This window comes from Equus quagga, chromosome 7, assembly GCF_021613505.1.
Source record: "Equus quagga isolate Etosha38 chromosome 7, UCLA_HA_Equagga_1.0, whole genome shotgun sequence".
In the NCBI taxonomy this organism is placed as follows: domain Eukaryota; kingdom Metazoa; phylum Chordata; class Mammalia; order Perissodactyla; family Equidae; genus Equus; species Equus quagga.
This window is the reverse complement of record NC_060273.1, coordinates 127950472-127967882: the sequence shown is the minus strand read 5'-3', so window position 1 is coordinate 127967882 and position 17411 is coordinate 127950472. Positions and strand designations below refer to the sequence as shown.

At 37.8% G+C, this 17411-nt stretch overlaps 1 protein-coding gene across 2 annotated transcripts in view; it reads left to right on the top strand.

Annotated features, from left to right (window-relative positions):
- The window catches only part of JMY (junction mediating and regulatory protein, p53 cofactor), a 103992-nt gene that overhangs the window by 36029 nt on the left and 50552 nt on the right, over nucleotides 1–17411 (top strand). For both annotated transcript variants that reach the window (XM_046665836.1, XM_046665837.1), the window contains exon 2: nucleotides 3348–3521. In XM_046665836.1, coding sequence (XP_046521792.1) covers nucleotides 3348–3521 — 174 coding nt within the window. The remainder of the gene's footprint in view (nucleotides 1–3347; nucleotides 3522–17411) is intronic.

Genomic DNA, 17411 nt, shown 5'->3' with positions numbered 1-17411 from the left:
CCAGCTCTTTGTCTCATTGATCCTTTCTACTGCTTTTTTCATTTCAATAGTATTTATTTCTGCTCTGATTTTTATTATTTCTCTCCTTCTGCTGACTTTGGGCTTCATTTGTTCTTTTTTCTCTAGTTCAGTTAGGTGTGCTTTAAGGTTGCTTATTTGGGATTTTTCTTGTTTGTTAAGATGTGCCTGTATTGCGATGAATTTTCCTCTTAATACAGCTTTTGCTGTATCCCATATGAGTTGGTATGGCATGCTATCATTTTCATTTGTTTCCAAGTATTTTTTTGTTTCTTCTTTAATTTCTTCAATGATCCATTGCTTGTTCAGTAGTGTGTTGTTTAGTCTCCACATCTTTGTGCCTTTCTCAGCTTTTTTCTTGTAATTAATTTCTAGCCTTATAGCACTATGATCTGAGAAGATGCTTGTTATTGTTTCAATTTTTTTAAATTTGTAGAGGCTTGCCTTGTTTCCCAACATATGGTCTATCCTAGAGAATGTTCCATGTGCACTTGAGAAGAATGTGTATTCAGCTCCTTCAGGGTGGAGTGATCTATATATGTCTATTAAGTCCAATTGTTTTAGTTTTTCATTTAACTCCACTATTTCCTTGTTGATTTTCTGTCTGGATGATCTGTCCATTGATGTGAGTGGGGTGTTGAGGTCGCCTACTATTATTGTGTTGTTTTTAACATCTTCCTTTACGTCTGTTAATAGTTGCTTTATGAATCTTGGTGCTCCTGTGTTGGGTGCATAGATATTTATAAGCGTTATTTCTTCTTGATAAAGTGTCCCTTTGATCATTATATATTGTCCCTCTTTGTCTCTCTTTACCTGTCTTATTTTGAAATCCACTTGGTCTGATATGAGAATTGCAACACCTGCCTTTTTTTCCTTGCTATTTGCTTGAAGTATTGTCCTCCAGCCCTTCACCCTGAGTCTGTGTTTGTCCTTGGGGCTGAGGTGTGTTTCCTGGAGGCAACAAATTGTTGGATCTTGTTCTTTAATCCATTTTGCCACCCTGTGTCTTTTTATTGGAGAGTTCAATCCGTTCACATTGAGAGTGATTATTGATGCATGTGGACTTAATGCTGTTAATCTGTCGCTCATTATCTTGTTTTCCTGTGTTTCTTTTCCTGTGTGCTTTATCCTACCCATTTAATACTGCAATATCTTATGCTGGGTTTCTTAGATTTTTCCTTATTTATGATTTGTGACTCTGTTCTGTACTTTATTTTAGTGTCTACCTTGAAGTTTGTATTTAGAATCTCGTGTATAATATAGTCTATTCTCTGGTGGTCTCTTACCTACTTGACCAATACTGATTTAGACCCTTTGCTCTTCCCCTCCTAAATAATTATTTTCATTTTTTATTCCAACTCGTCTTATTCATTTGTAGTTAGAGTGCTAAGATCGTCCTTGTTTTGGTAGTTTCCTTATTTTTACCCTAATGCTATAATTGAATATTTGCTATCCTGTTGTGGTTCTATCCATCGGTCTCCCTAGTCTGTGGATTGTGTCCCCTTTCTCCCTTTTCTCTTTTTTCAAGTATGAGAGCCTTCTTGAGGATTTCTTGTAATGGAGGGCTTTTAGTTACAAATTCCCTTAACTTTTGTTTGTCTGGAAAAGATTTAATTTCTCCCTCATATCTGAAGGAAATTCTTGCTGGATAGAGTATTCTTGGCTGAAGGTTTTTATCCTTTAAAGCTTTGAATATATCACTCCATTCTCTCCTAGCTTGTAGGGTTTCTGTAGAGAAATCCGCTGACAGTCTGATAGGGGCTCCTTTATAGGTTATTCTCTTCTTTTTCCTTACTTCCCTGAGTATTCTCTCCTTATCATTCCTATTTGCCAACTTTACTACTATGTGCCTTGGGGTAGCTCTTTTTACATTGACAAATCTAGGAGATCTAAAACCCTCCTCTACACACATTTCTCTGTTAATCCCTAGATTTGGGAAGTTCTCTTCAATAATTTCGTTAAGCACACTTTCTGCTCCATTTTCCTTTTCCATATTCTCGGGAATTCCTATGATCCTTATGTTCTTACTCCTCATTGAATCCATTATCTCTCGGAGATTTTCCTCATTTTTTTTAATTCTTAGTTCTCTTTCTTCCTCTGTCCGGTGCCATTCAGCCTGTCTGTCCTCGATTATGCTGATTTGCTCCTCTATGTTGTCTACACGGGCATTCAGGGAATCCGTATTCTGTTTTATCTGGTCCATTGTGTTTTTCATCTCAAGTAATTCTGTTTGATTCTTCTTTATGATTTCAATCTCTTTTGTGAAGTAACTCCAGAACTCGGCTTGTTTCTCTATCTTTCTCTCTACCTCATTGAGTTTTTTGCTTATAGCTGCTCTGAATTCATTATCACTTAGTTTACCTAATTCCAAGTCCTCAGGACTTAATTCTGTGTTTTTATTGTTTTCCTTCTGGTCTGGGGCTTTTATAAATTGCTGGATGGTAGAGGAGCGGTTTTTTCTCATGGTAGTAGAATTCAGTTGCAGTTACAGCCTGTCGCCACTAGATGGGGGTCGAGAGCGGCGTGTTAGCTCTCCGCCTTAGGGGCAAGATGGCTGCGCCCACTGGCTTCGCTGGGGGGGAGGGGCTGTTACACCCGCCAGTCTGGGTCAGATCAGTTCTGTTCTCTTGTCTCCCAAGGCCCTTGATTTATGGGGTCCTCGCGGACGGAAGCTTTCCCCCCATCAGCGGGTCTCCACTGAAATCAGCGGCAGGAGTCCTGGATGGTCCCCCGGTTGCGCGGCCCCTCCCCCGCTCCTTCCCAACCCGCGCCGCAGCAATCGCAGACTCTGGGGGAGGGAGCGATGTTCTCTCCTACCGTTCCAGCACCTCCGAAGGGTGTAAGCAAGGTTATGATCTCCGCCTTCTTGGTATTGTAGGTCTCTAACGAGCTGGCACTATTTTTGTTCTCTGAAATTCAGTTCTTCCAATCTTTTGTTGTATTTTGGAGGGGAGAGAATCCCGGGTCAGCTCACCCCGCCATTTTGCTCCACCCCCCTCGAAAAATATTTTTTTATAAATAGAAAGCTACCAGATGGTAGAAAAATTTTTTTAACGAGTTAAGGATAGGCAGAGAGTATGGAGTCCCAGAAAATCCAGAGAACAGGAATAAAACGGTAAAAGCAGCTTGAAAAGGGTGATGCAGGCAGTGGTCTTGAGTAGTAAGACACCTGAGGCATGGAGATGAGTGATGAAAACCAGTCAGTGCTCTTTGTTCCCTCTTGCTTCTGGGTTTCATGGTTCCAAGGTCCTGAGATGATAGGGAGTTAAAATCAAGTATTTATAGGTTATTAGCAGATTTCTTTGTAGTGAAACTTTCTTGTTCTACAGCTCTTGGATAAGCACAAGAATACAGAGAGCATGGTGGAGCTTCTGGACTTGTATCAGATGGAAGATGAAGCCTACAGCAGCCTTGCAGAAGCCACAACTGAACTCTATCAGTATTTACTACAGCCATTCCGAGACATGAGGGAACTTGCCATGCTACGACGACAGCAGATCAAGGTTTGTATATATTTTTAAACCTAAATAGTAGACTGCCTGTTCCATAGTTCTCAGCCTGACTGGCCATGCCTCTTAATTACTAGAGGAGCTCTTTAAAGATGCAGATATCTGGTCTGTGACTCCCCAAAGATTCTAGTTTAGTAGGTTTGCGTTACATACAGCCTGAGCACGTCATTTTAAAGCATCTCAAAAGGCGATTCTGCTGAGTAGCCAGGATTGAGAACGGCCTAGAAAGTAAAGTTGTAAATACAGTGAGATCCCCATTTTCCCATTTTTCTTATACTTCTCCTCTCCCTCTACTCTTGTCTGCCTTTTAGTGTTTGGAGTACTGTGTAATCCTAGGTTTCTTTACCAGAAGCTTTGGGAACATTTGTTTTGGGAAGACCTTGTTTTGAAGGTTCTGAAGATTTAATGGTGGAGATTTAAAATTCATGACATTTAATTTTCATGTATATAAAGTAGGTATTACATTTTTTGAGGCAAGTGTTTAAGGGTTTGGTTTTATGGCTGACCTCAAATCAATGTTACTATGTTTAATTCACATGGAAATGTTGCTGCACTGGGACATTAAAATTGTGTTTTTGCGTAATGGGTTAAATTAGAACAACGTTATGTAAGAAATGTGTATTTGAGAAAAATTAGCAGTTATTCTGAGAACTTTATGCTTGGGGACAAGGATGAGTAGTATATTTGAAAAATTATAAGAAGGTAAAGCATGTCTGTGTGTCTTTTTTCCCTTTGCTAATGAATCAGGATATAGAACAGCACAGACTTAGTAACAAAATTGACGTACACTTCTTTATTAATACTTTTGAAAAATAATGGGTTGTCAGTCAATTTTATCATAAACTTGACATTTTTGTTAAAATGGTAATTTGTAACTAAGAATTTTTAAATGCTAGAATTTCTTCCAAATTTAAAAAAATGAGCTGTAGATGTTTGTCTGTTGAGAACTCGATTGGAAGGCCGGGAATGAACTGAATGACGTGGAGGCCCCACCGACTTCTAGACCAGGCTGCAGTGTTTAGCAGACATAATCTATACAGCTCAGTATTGACTGTTGTAATCTATATGCAGTTTTACTTTATACCACGGTTTGTATTGAATATTAACATTAGCAAATTGATTGAACCTGCTTGTCAGACTGTAGTGTCTACTAGCATCATTTCTTGCTCCGTTTTTCCTGGGAGGTAGGGTATAGGTGAGGAGGAACAGACGATATATTTTTAAAACTTAAAACTTTTTTAAAGGTAAAAATGGCATTTTACTACATTTTTCTGTGACATTGCCCTTCAAATGCCCCATCAGCTATAACTATTCTTTTTTCTTTACTCTTGTCAACTTTTAAATTAGAAGTGTTTGTTAGTAAACACCTAGATTCATTTTGCGAGCTTATACAGTATAGTGTGTCAGACAAGTGGGTTAAATGGTGCTGTTACAGAAAATAGCTCATTAAATCCTTACATTTAATTGGTGCTCTTATTATCCCTACTTCATATGAGCAAACTAATACTGGGATGATCTTTGTAACTTGTTCACAGTTGATAAGGGGTGGAGCTGATACAGTATTCAAATTCAGGTCTCTGATCCTAAAGAATTTTTTTTTAACTGCATTACTGGTTAGTGGTTACTTTTAAGTTAGAAAATTCATACTCAGTAAAAAATCAATTATAATCAATTCGATAAAGTATTTCTTACACGTAGTAGTAAAAACGTGTTACTTATTTTATGTGGTATTACTGTGTGAATGTCTGCCATAGAAATATTTTAGTTTTTGTGAAGATAATTTACAGCCAGCTGACTCATAATTGGAGCATTTGTTTCTGTGTTTTAAAATCCATTTGTGTTATCATCAGGCTAGCTTAATTAATAAAAATATTTCTCTGGCACAAACTTTCAAATTAATCTTTGAATCTTAATTTAGTAAGATCTATTTAGTAGCTTTTCTATTATCAAGATACAGAATGGGTGCCTAAAATAGAGTAAGATTTCACCTTGACAGCAGTGCCATTGGTGTGATGTGTGTTGTATGCACTGAGCTAATCAGTCATCAATTAAAAAAAAAGTAAGGTAGGGAAAGCAATTGTGTATTTATATCTATTGTAGTATCTTTAATATTCAGACTTACTCTAGTGGTATATTATTTTCTTAAGTGCCACGAAGAAGGAAATGCCTTGAATTGATGGTATTATAAATGCTTGTTCTAAGTATCACCCTACAGCGATTTTTATTACTCCAAATTGTTAGTGCTGCCGGATCCCAGAAATGACTGCCCCGTGAGGAGCCTAATACACACTGGCAGGAGTCATTACCATTTCTGGGAGGACTTATTCCATTCTAAGATTTTTCTTTTAAGGATGTTCTTTTTGTTGCTTATTTCCTATCTATGTCTTTCTGGGAAATGAACAACCTTTGGCCCCTAAAATTTCAACCTGAACCTTTGACAAGATATCCGAGGATAAAGCTAAAGCTGCGTTATAGAGAAGTTTATAGCTTTAAGTGCTTCTTAGAGAAGAAAGGTCTAAAATCAATTATCCAAGCTTCCACCTTAAGCAGCTAGAAAAAAGGAGAGCAAGTTAAACCCAAAGTTAAACAAACAAACAAAAAAAGGAGTGGGAATCCATGAAAAGGAAATAAACAATAGATAAAAAATTAGTGAAACCAAAATCTGGTTATTTGGAAGAAAATCTCCATATATTTTTATAAACCTAGCTAAATTGAGTTTTAAAAAAAGAGAGCCACGTATCAATATTAGGAAAGTGCAAATATTGCTACAGATTCTACAGATATTAAACAGGGAATATGAATAAATTTGTGCCAATAAAATTCTACAACTTAAACAAAATGAATGTATTTCTTAGAAAAATACAAATTATCAAATGTATTTAAGGAGAAAAAGAAAAATTTTGGTAGCCCTATATTAACAAAGTTGAATTCATAATTTGAAACCTTCCCACAAAGAAAACTCCAGGTCCAGATGACATCTTTGGAGGGTTTATCAAACATTTAAGGAAGAAATAATACCAGTCCTACACAAACTCTTTCAGAAAACAAAGGAGGGAATATTTCCCAACTCATTTTTGCAGCCAGCATTATCCTGATACCAAAATCAGATTACATTACTGAAAAAAGAAAACTATAGACAGACATCCCTCATGAACTTAAATGTGATAATCCTTAACATAGTATTAAAAAGTAAGATCCAGTAATCCATAAAAAGGATGATATACTGTGATTAGAGTTTATCTCAGAAATGCAAAGTTGATTTAATGTTCAAAAATAAATCAACATAATTCAGCATATTATCAGAATAAAGGGAAAAAAACCCAATATATTATTTCTACAGATGCAGAAAAGTATTTGACAAAGTTCATGACCTATTCATGATAAAAACTCAACAAACTAGGAAGGGAGGAGAACTTCCTCCACCTGATAAATGGCATGTATGAAAAGCCTATCTAACATCATACATGATGGTGGATGACTGAATTCTTTCCCCTAAGATTGGGAACAAGGCAAGATTGTCTATTCTCACCACTTTTTTTTTTCCCTTTCTTTTCTTTTCTTTTCTTTTTTTTTTTGTGAGGAAGATTAGTCCTGAGCTAACTGCTGCCAATCTTCCTCTTTTTGCTGAGGAAGACTGGCCCTGGGCTAACATTTGTGCCCATCTTCCTCTACTTTATATGTGGGATGCCTGCCACAGCATGGCATGCCAAGTATTCTCACCACTTTATTCAGTATTTTTTTGGAGTTCATAGTTCAGTAATTCAGGACAGAAATTTAAAAAGCATATAAATTGGAAAGGAGAAAGTAAAACTTTGTTTATTTGTGTAGATCACGTTATCATGTATATAGAAAATCCTAAGAAATCTAAAAAAAAGCTACTGGAAATAATATGTAAGTTTAGCTACAAGGTCAATATTAAAAATTCACTTGCATTTTCTGTCTTCTAGAAATGAAACAAAATTAAAGTTTTTTAAAATATCATTTATATTAGCATCTCTGAACATGAAATGTTTAGGGATAGATCTTAACTAAAATATATAAAAGTCCTGTATATTGAAAATTACACATCTTTGCTGAGAGAGATTAAGTATACCTCAATAAACAGAGAACCGGACCACGGTGATACATTGGGAGACTCAATAATGTTTAGATATCAGTTCTCACTTAATCTATAGATTCAAATGAAAATTCCTGTAAGGTTGTTTTTTTTTTTTAAGAAACTGACAAGCTGACTATAAAATTTATATGGAAGGGCAAAGGACCTAGAACAGCTTTAACAATTTTGAAAAAGGCAAAATTCGGAGGACTTACCTTACCTGATTTCACAATGTACTGAAAAAAGCTAGAGCAATCCAGACAATGTGGTATTGGCATAGGATAATCACGGAAATCGACAGAGCACCATAGAATCCAGAAATAGACCCATGGTTATGTGGTCAGCTCGTTTTTCCACAGAGGTGGCAAGGCGCTTCACTGGGGAAAAGAATAATCTTTTCAACAAATGGTGCTAGAACAACTACATACCCACATAGAAGAAATGAACTTCAGTTTTTATCTCATACCATACACAAAAACTATCTTGAAATCTATCTTAGACCTAAACATAAAAGCTCATCCTATACAACTTATGTAAGAAAACAGAGGAGAAGGTTTTCACCATCTTTGAGAGGGAAGGGCAAAGTTTTTTTTAGATAGGATGCAGAAAACTTGAGCCATAAACTAAAAATTGATAAATTGGACTTCACTAAAATTAGACACTTTTCTCTTTGTTAAGAAAATGAGAAAGCAAGCTACAGACTGAGAGAAAATACTTGTAATATATCTGAAAAAGGAGCTTTACAGCTCAATAAGACAAAAACCAAAATATTAAAAAATGGGCTAAATATTTAAAGACACTTAAATGGCTAATAAGTATGTGGGAACATGCTCAACATTGTCATCAGGGAAGTTCAAGTTAAAATTGTAGTGAGATACTACTGCACATCCATGAGAATGAGTATAATTAAAGTGTCTGTTCCCAAGAGCTGGTGAGGATGTAGAATGACTGGAATTCTCGTACATTGCCAGCAGAATTTTAAAGTGGTACAACCACTCTGGAAAACAGTTTGGTAGTTCCTTCAAAAGTTGAACATGTACGTACATTTACAATTCAACTATTCAACTCCTAGTTATTTATACAAGAGAAACAAAACTGTCTTTTCACAAAAAAGACTTACACACTAATGGTCATGCCACCTTTATTCACAGTAACCCCAAAGTGGAACAACACAAATAACATCAAGAGGTGAATGGATAAACAAAATGTAGTATTTCCATATAATAAAATAATACTTGGCAATGCAAAGAAATTAACTACTGATAGACACGACAACATGGATAGATCTCAAAGTCATGCTAAGTCGAAGAAGCCAGGTACGAAAGAGTGTAGATACTGTGTGAAGGGATGGATGGCAGAGGGGCACAGGGAATCTTTGGAGGTGATAGAAATATGCATCTTGGTTGTAGTAGTTGTTTCTTGGATGGATACAGCTATCACAGCTTATCAAATTGAGCACTTTAAATGGATTCACTTAATTGTACGTAAATTAAACCCTAATAAAATAGCTTACAAAAAATTATGCTTGGGGCTGGCCCTGTGGCCGAGTGGTTAAGTTCGCACACTCCGCTTGGGTTTTGCCAGTTTGGATCCTGGGTGTGGACATGACACCACTTATCAGGCCATGTTGGGGTGGTATCCCACATGTCACAACTAGCAGGACTCAGAACTAAAAATATACAACTATGTACCGGGGGCGCTTTGGGGAGAAAAAGGAAAAATAAAATCTTTCAAAAAAAAAAAAAAAAAGAATTATGCTGAGCAAAAAACACCAGACACAGAGTATAAACTGTATGATTCCATTTACGTGAAATTCTAGAAATGATTGCTCTGATCTAGTCTGACAGAAAGCTAAACAGTTGTTGCCTGGGGTGGGGCAGGGGAGACTGAGAGGGAGGTAGCATTTATAACAGAATCCTTTGGGGTGATTGATGGGCTCTAAATCTTATTATAGTGGTTGTTACATGGGTATATAAATTTGTCAAAATTTACGCTTAAAATGGGTATGTGTTGTATGTAAATTATAATTAAAGATGATTTTTTTTTAAAAGAAAAATAAATGAGTAGTAGTGCAAGTTTATGTAGAAGCACACAAAACGGGGTTATCAACACTGCCTGAAGATAAAAGGAAAAAGAGATTATTGGGAGCCTGACTGTTGAAGAATGAATAAGAATTCAGCAGGAAGTGAGTATGTCTGTCTGTCTTGGAGATTGGAATTGAGAATCTTCCAGATAGAGATACATATAAAAATAGGAATGGTATAGCGAACAGGCACAGTACTTGGTGCTTTTAGTCACGATAAATTACTGAAACAAATTACTGACTCATCACACCCACCCAGCACCATTGGTGGATGCCAGTCACTGGCATGGTTGGAATTGAAACGTGTGTTTGTTAGAGTGCAAAGCCTACTGTTGTGGTTACACCACAGGGTATGAATTATTTGATATGCCTTGGGTCTCAGGATTTGTAGGTGATGAGAGGAAGGGTGGTGAGGAGCTAGAATGCTATCGCATCCTATGGAGTTGGACTTTTATTCTTTAGTCTCTTCAAAAAAGAACTTAATTTCCAGTAGTTTCATTAACCTAGATATGAAGTATGATGGGAAAGAAGTTAACTTGGCACCCCAAATGTATAATGTATTTATATATTTAATATTTTATCACATTAATACCTAATAAACTTACTCTATGACATTCTATTTATTTATTTATGCATGCATGCTGAGGAAGACTCACCCTGAGCTAACATCTGTGCCAGTCTTCCTCGTTTTGTATGTGGGTCACCACCACAGTATGACCACCAATGAGTGGTGTAGGTCTGTGCCCAAGAAGCGAACTGCCAAAGCAGAGCATGCCAAAGTTAATCACTAGGGGAGGGGGCCAGCCCACCACATGATGTTTTATATTAAATATATTTTAAATAGTCTTCATTTTATATTTAGAAAAATTGAAATTGACAAAGATTTTTCACTAACCCTCTGTCTTATCTATAAGCATTAAGCGACTCCTCCCTACCCAACATTATTTTAGGCTGGAAATCTTTCTGAGATGTACAGCAGCACTCAGACTCTAAGTCTAATATGTTGGTTCTCAAAAATGTGACCAGATGAACCTGGAACCTTGCTAGAAACAGATTCTTAGGCTTCACCTCCACTCTCCTCTCCTGAAACTCTAGGGATGGGGCTCAGCAATCGGTTTTAACAAGCCTTCCAGGTGAATATGCTGCACACTAAAGATTGAGAACCACAAGTCTGATAAATCTTGAAACAGCTAAAGGATGGAGCACACTGAAACTCTGAGTTACAGTCTCCAGGCTTCAGTTTTCTCATCCATAAAATGAGATTTAAACTAGATGACCCTCTAGATTTTTCTTTTTTTTAAAGATGGGCACCTGAGCTAACAACTGTTGCCAATCTTTTTCTTTTCTTTTTTTGTTTTTCCTCCCTAAGTCCCCCCAATACATAGTTGTAGTTGTATATTTTTTAGTTGTTGGTCGCTCTAGTTGTGGCATATGGGACACTGCCTCAGCGTGACCTGAAGAGGGGTGCCATGTTCTCGCCCAGCAAAACCCCAGGCCGCTGAAGCGGAGCGTGCAAACTTAACCACTCAGCCACAGGGCCAGCCCCGGTCCTCTAGATTTTTAAAGCCATGTCTTAAGGAGTCAGGGTCAGTTAGTGAGTTGTCCTACTGATCATCTTCCTGGATCAATTATAAGAACTTCAAACATACTGTCCAACATACCTTTAATTTTTACTGAAAGTAAATAAGCTAGAAAATAGAAGAAGGCACCCTCAACTCTTCCCTTGCCTTTGTAGCCAGTCACCTCATTTTGCCAATTATCTCTTAGTTAAATCTTGAATGTGCTCTTCTTCTTCCACTTCCCCCTGCCCCCACCAGGACCAAGCAAATCTGTAGTTGTCTTTGTGTGAAATAGAAAAAGACACCTACCCCTACTCCCTACCCCAGTAGACAAGTTAGAGAAGGGCCTCTTTCTGGGCAGATGCGGCAGTACACATGGCTTGGCAAAGCTCAGGCTGGATATCAGTCTCCACTCTGCTCCCTTGGTTGAGTGCTTTTGTGCAGAGTGAGTTTTTACACCATTGGACCGTTATATGCTATAGCATGCACACTGAACTATATAGTGCCACCACTATCCATTAAGGTACTTTTCTCTTATCTGAGCTACTTTTTCTTTGGTTTCCTTGCCTTTGGTTTTCCTCACCTTTTCATTTCATCACACTCTTTCCTGAGAGTGTTGCTTTTATTATTTGCTTTGAATATAAAAATACGTGAATAGATGGTGCTGAATCTAATCATGTTACTATGTTAACCAAGAGTCACCTTCAAGTGACTCCTGGGCCTGGAAAATTTGCAGTAAGGGTACTGCTACCTCAGTGTATTCACGAATTTATCTTGGCGTTTGTTTCACCTAAAAATCTGAGTTGTCTTTTTTTCTTTTTCACTATCCCAACAATAGACAGGAATAACACTTAAGTTCCTCACATAAAACTCAAATATCCAAGCAAGTGATGTACTTTATAATAAGAATTTCGTGCCAAGAATTTGTATTTATAAACTAGTCTCCCTATCCTAGCTACCTAAACTGACACATAGTTTTTTCCATGTTAAAAACAGGCACTGTTTTCTTTCTAGCTCTGAAATTGAAAACAGAAGTGTCATTGTTTTAGCACATGATCCAGCTGACCAGTGCTGTACATCTTCAAATTTGCCAAGTTAGGAAAAGAACTTAGGATCCTAGCTTAATGTCTTAGGTACAAGACACTATAAACACATTTTTAAACAGTTGGCTGTAGCATTAGCTGCTGAGTTTCACAAGTCAGTTAAAAAAAAAACATTAAAAAAGCATAGAGAGCATGTTTATGTTCTGTATATTTGAATATGTACAATGAAAGTAAAGATAATGCAACATGAAAGTACAAGTTATCTTCAAATAATTACCAGCAGTTTTTTTACTTTTTACTTTTTCTTTTCAAAAAGCCATAATACAAGTTTTTCTCACTTCTGTACATTGTTTAGCCATGCAAGTGAGAAAGATTTCTATCTTAGTGTTCTGACTTGGGATTTTTGAATCTTGAACACTACTTGTTCGGTTTATTAAATTTCTATTTCATTGTTAGGGTCTGTTTGGAAAATCAAACCAGTTACTTCAACAGAGGGAATTTAGTATAAAGAATTGTTAATTAGGAATAGAGTTGTTAACTAGATAGTTAAGGCAGGAAGGAAGCTCTAAAATATCAGAATTAACAATTGCAACAACAGTCACCACTCCTAGGATTGAGAATACAAACAGATGGTGATTATTAAAAGCGTAGTGTAGAGGAGGGCCCTCGGGAGTTGCCCTCTGAGGAAGACAGCATTGCTCGTCTTGTGCTGCCGGGTCTGAGCTCAGTGGAGAGGCCCAGATCTCTGGGGTGGGGCACCAGCAGGCTGCTGCTGGTTGGTCTGGGGGGCGGCGCACAGGCAGTCTAGTTCTACAGAGGTGGAAAACTGTGAAATGGATTCTCTTAACCGCTTCAGGAAGGAATTGCAGATGCTGGGGTGAAGAAGCGAGCCTGGGATGACGCTGATAAGAGCAGCAAACAGGAAAATCAAGTGATGCAGATAGGAAGAAGCAAATCCCGTCTCCCTCCTCCAGCTCTGAGATCACCTCCAACCCTTACTACTGGCAAAGCCTAATGGGGTTTGCAGAGCCCGAACCCTAGCATCGCAAGGCAGAAAGCTGAACCTAGAGCCGATAGACTAGAATTTACGTACATCTTCAAACTATTAAAGTTAGGGAAAACAACGTAGTAACCTAGCTTGTGGTCTTCAGGACAATAAACATACAAGTTCTTTAAAGGGGCCGAAGTTTAATCATGTCATTGAAAAGGACTTTTATCATAGTATGCTGAGTAAGGGTTTAAAATTTGGGCTGCAGTGTTGAGTTTATTAAATTTCTATTGCATACTAGTGAATGCTAATCTAAGGCTTTTTGATGCACGTGTTTTAAAATCAGAGGTAATCACGACAAAAGAAAGCACAAACCCTGATGGTTTTGTTATAATAGTAAACAAGGCTTCCAGAACCCTTAAATCTAAGCCAAAGTCTAAATATGCCACGTACTGCTAGGAATCCCACAGTGGTTTCCTGTTGCCTATCAAATTAAGTGCAAACTGCTCAGCCTGACGTTTAAAGGCCTCCTTGTGATGGTCACAGCCTACTTTTCTAATTTTATCTCCCGTTACCTTTATCTGTTTTACCTAACCTCCAGCCATGCTGGACTGCTCTGTGTTACCACGCACTGAACTTACCTGCGTCTAGGCTTTTGCTCACGTTAATTGTTGCCTCTGTTATGCCTTTTGGATGGTTCTCTTTCCCGTATACTTCATATGTACCTGTCAAAATCCCACCCCTCCTTCAACGCCCCCCTCACTTATGAACCTCACTAAAGTCTGTCCTGATCTAAGCAGCCAAATGTGTTCTCTCCCCACAAACCTTTCCTTTTCCTTTAACGTCTTAAATACCTTTATTCCTTTTACCTGGAGACACTCCCACCATCTTTAATACCTGGCTAGAATTCTACTTGTTCTTTAAGAATCCACTTACTCATCATTTCCATTAGAAAGTCTGCCCAGCCTTTGCACCCCAACCTCCATAGCTGGTGCTCCCCATAGTATCTTAGGTGTAGTGTGCCATGACATTTTCCATACTGTGTTGTAATTCTTTGTCTGGGTGTCTTTGTCTTTGCTAGGCTGAATATCTTGCTGTCCCTAGTGTCTAGTGCAATACTGGCCCTGAGCAGATGTAAAACAGCATCGTTTTGGGTGAATAATTGTGTTAAAAGATTTGTCAAAGGTTTCACAGTTACTAAGTAGAGCCAGGTCTCCTAATTTCAAGACAGATTTCTGCATCACAGATATCTCTGCCCACCCCACCCCCCAATTAGACTGTAAGTTTCTTGGGAGAAGAATATGTGTCTTACTCATATGTGTATCCCCTGAAGCACCTAGTACAGCGGTCTGTTTATTGAAATTATATAATTGAAGTGATTTCCAAATACTAGCCATGGGAAAGTCTAAAAGGAGAAATAAAGTCAACCATATCTAGTAGCATCATGTAAGTGTGACTCCTGTGGTCTGAGACTAGAAATATAGTAATCATCTTCTGAGAATTAAAAAAAAAAAATCCCCGTCCAGATGAGCAGGGAATCCTATATCAAGAATCCAAGCTGCTGCTACTGGCTTAATTGTCTTTGCTTGGCATTGTATGTATAGTCCCAGAAATGGAGCTCACACAATTCTGTTTTCTAACTATTAAGGAAGACATTTAGGTTCTCATCATATCTCCACTTCCCCTCTCTCCCCCACACTGGAAAAAAGAGGTAACTCTCATAGTTTTGCCTCTTGCTGGGCCTTGTATGTGAAAACATGAGCTCATTGTTTGCTTGACTAGAAACAGGAAACCTCTGCGATAATGTGTCTTCAGCCTGTCTAGTTGGTATGGCTTTTGAACCCAAGAAGAGATGAAAGCACTTTTTCTTGTTCGTGACTATAAAGCAATATATTTACAGTAAAGAAGATTTGGAAGGTGCAGATTTTAAACAGGAAGAAAAAAAATCACCCATAATCCACCACCAGAAGATGCTGTTAATAATAATACGTTTTATGTTTTGTCTTTTTTCTGGACATTCTTCTTTTATGTAATTGAAATTGTATCTATGATTTTGATGTGTCTTCACTTAATATTATAGCATAATCATTGCCCTTGGTTATTAAAAACTTCATAAGCATTATTTTTAGCACAGAATTGTTATTTTATGGGTATATCATACATAACTATTAGGTATCTGGGATCCATTTTTTCCCTTTGTTTCAAATAACATTTCAGTGTACATCTTTGGTTATCATTATTTGAAGATATTTTCTTGAGTACCCTCAAAGAGTATGATGTCATAAAATACCTCCCAGAAAAGATTTTAATCCACTTATAATTCCACTAGTGGTGTATGAGTGTTTGCCTATTTCATCGTGACTACACTAACCCTTGTTAAGTCTCATTTTTAATATTTACTTAATGACTCTTTCTAAATGGCTTGTTATCCTACCATCTAAAAGCGGCTATTTTGTGTCTTCTCTCCTTCCTTGTCCTAAGCCAGTCTATTCTTATCTAGGTTCTTTCTTCACAGGGGAAAACAGAGATCATCAAAAGAGAGTTCGCCTTACCCTACCTCTGCCAAATCCAAAACCTCCCTTTCTTTGTGCCCGTGGAGGAATTGTCCCTCCATTTACCAAGAGCACATCCCTACACCAGGACTCTGCACCCTGTCCCCTCCCATTTTCTTCTCAAGGACTTCCCTACTCTGATTAGCCCCATCTCTTTCCTGCATCTTTAGATTCTCCCTCTGCTGGATACTTCTTACCACCACTCAGCCTGCTCCACCATCTCCTATTAAAATAAAACAAAAATCAAGAGGCCTCCTCTTAAGCCTTATCCTTTTTCAGCGCCACCCTTTGTTCTCTGTTCACTCAATCAAATTTCTCAAGAGTATTTATTTATACATGTGTCTACATTTCTCTCCTCTCATTAAAAACATGTCTGGAAGTGAATTTTTTATTCGTTCAATCATTCAGGAAATATTTTGGATTGCCTAGTTCATGCCAAGCAGTGTGCTCGTGAAAAGCAAAAAACCTATGCATTCTCTGCCCTCATGGAACTTTTGGAGGGGGAAGCAGTCAGTATTTTTAAGTTCACAAAATGCTATCAAGTATGATTGTGGTAAGTGCTAGGAAGGAAAAGTATATGTATTGCACTGAAGAGCTTGTAATGGGGAGTCAGGGAAGACTTCCAGGAACCAGTAATTGAGCTGAGATCTGAAGATGTGATGGGAGTTAATAGCAAAGGGAGTTGGCCTGTCCTCCAGAACTGCTGTTGCTAAGTTCAGTGATCCTCATGCTGTTAGGTCCATGGATACTAGTTGTCATCCTCTATGACCCCTAGGGAGTGTTTAAATGACAGAGTTGATTTCTCCTCCTTTGAATCTTGTTCCTTATGTGATTCCACGCTTTTCTGGTACTCCCCCCACCGCACCCCCCATTTGATTTCTGTAGGTTCTTCTTCACCCACTTCAAAGGGTTGGAATTCCTTAGGATTCAGTCATGAGCTTTTTCTCATGACTTCCTTAGATGATCTCATTCACTCTCATGGCTTTAAATGCCTTTTGTGTGTCAAGGATAGCCAGATTTATATCTCTGGGCACGACCTTTGCAAAGTCAAGCTTACCATATGCAAAATGAAATCCTTGGTCTTCTCCCCTTTAAAATCAGCTCTTCTTCATTGTTTACTTTTTGAGGAAATGGCAATTCCATGTACATATTTTTTCCTGATAACCTGAGTCACTCTCTGACTTGACCCCTCTCTCTGCCTTGCCATTGTCCCCCTTAACACTGCTAATAAATTGCTCACTGTGTGCTGAACACTATGCTAAGTACTCTTTGATATATTTTTCCCTCTATCTGGAAGACTCTTCATTTGAGTAAGGAGCAGTATATTGTTGCTTCAAGACTAAAACCAAACGTTTCCTTCCTCTGAGTGTTAAATTTCCAGGTGATTAAAATTTTATTTTAGTTTTAGACTGTGCTTTTAAGTTGTATTTATTATACCATTTAGAGAATATGGTCTGTATTATTTCTACTTTTAAAGTTTATTACAAATTTTTTAGTGGGTTATAATACTTGATCAGTTTTTTAAAAGTGTGCCATGTGTGGCTTAACATTTTTCGCTATAGT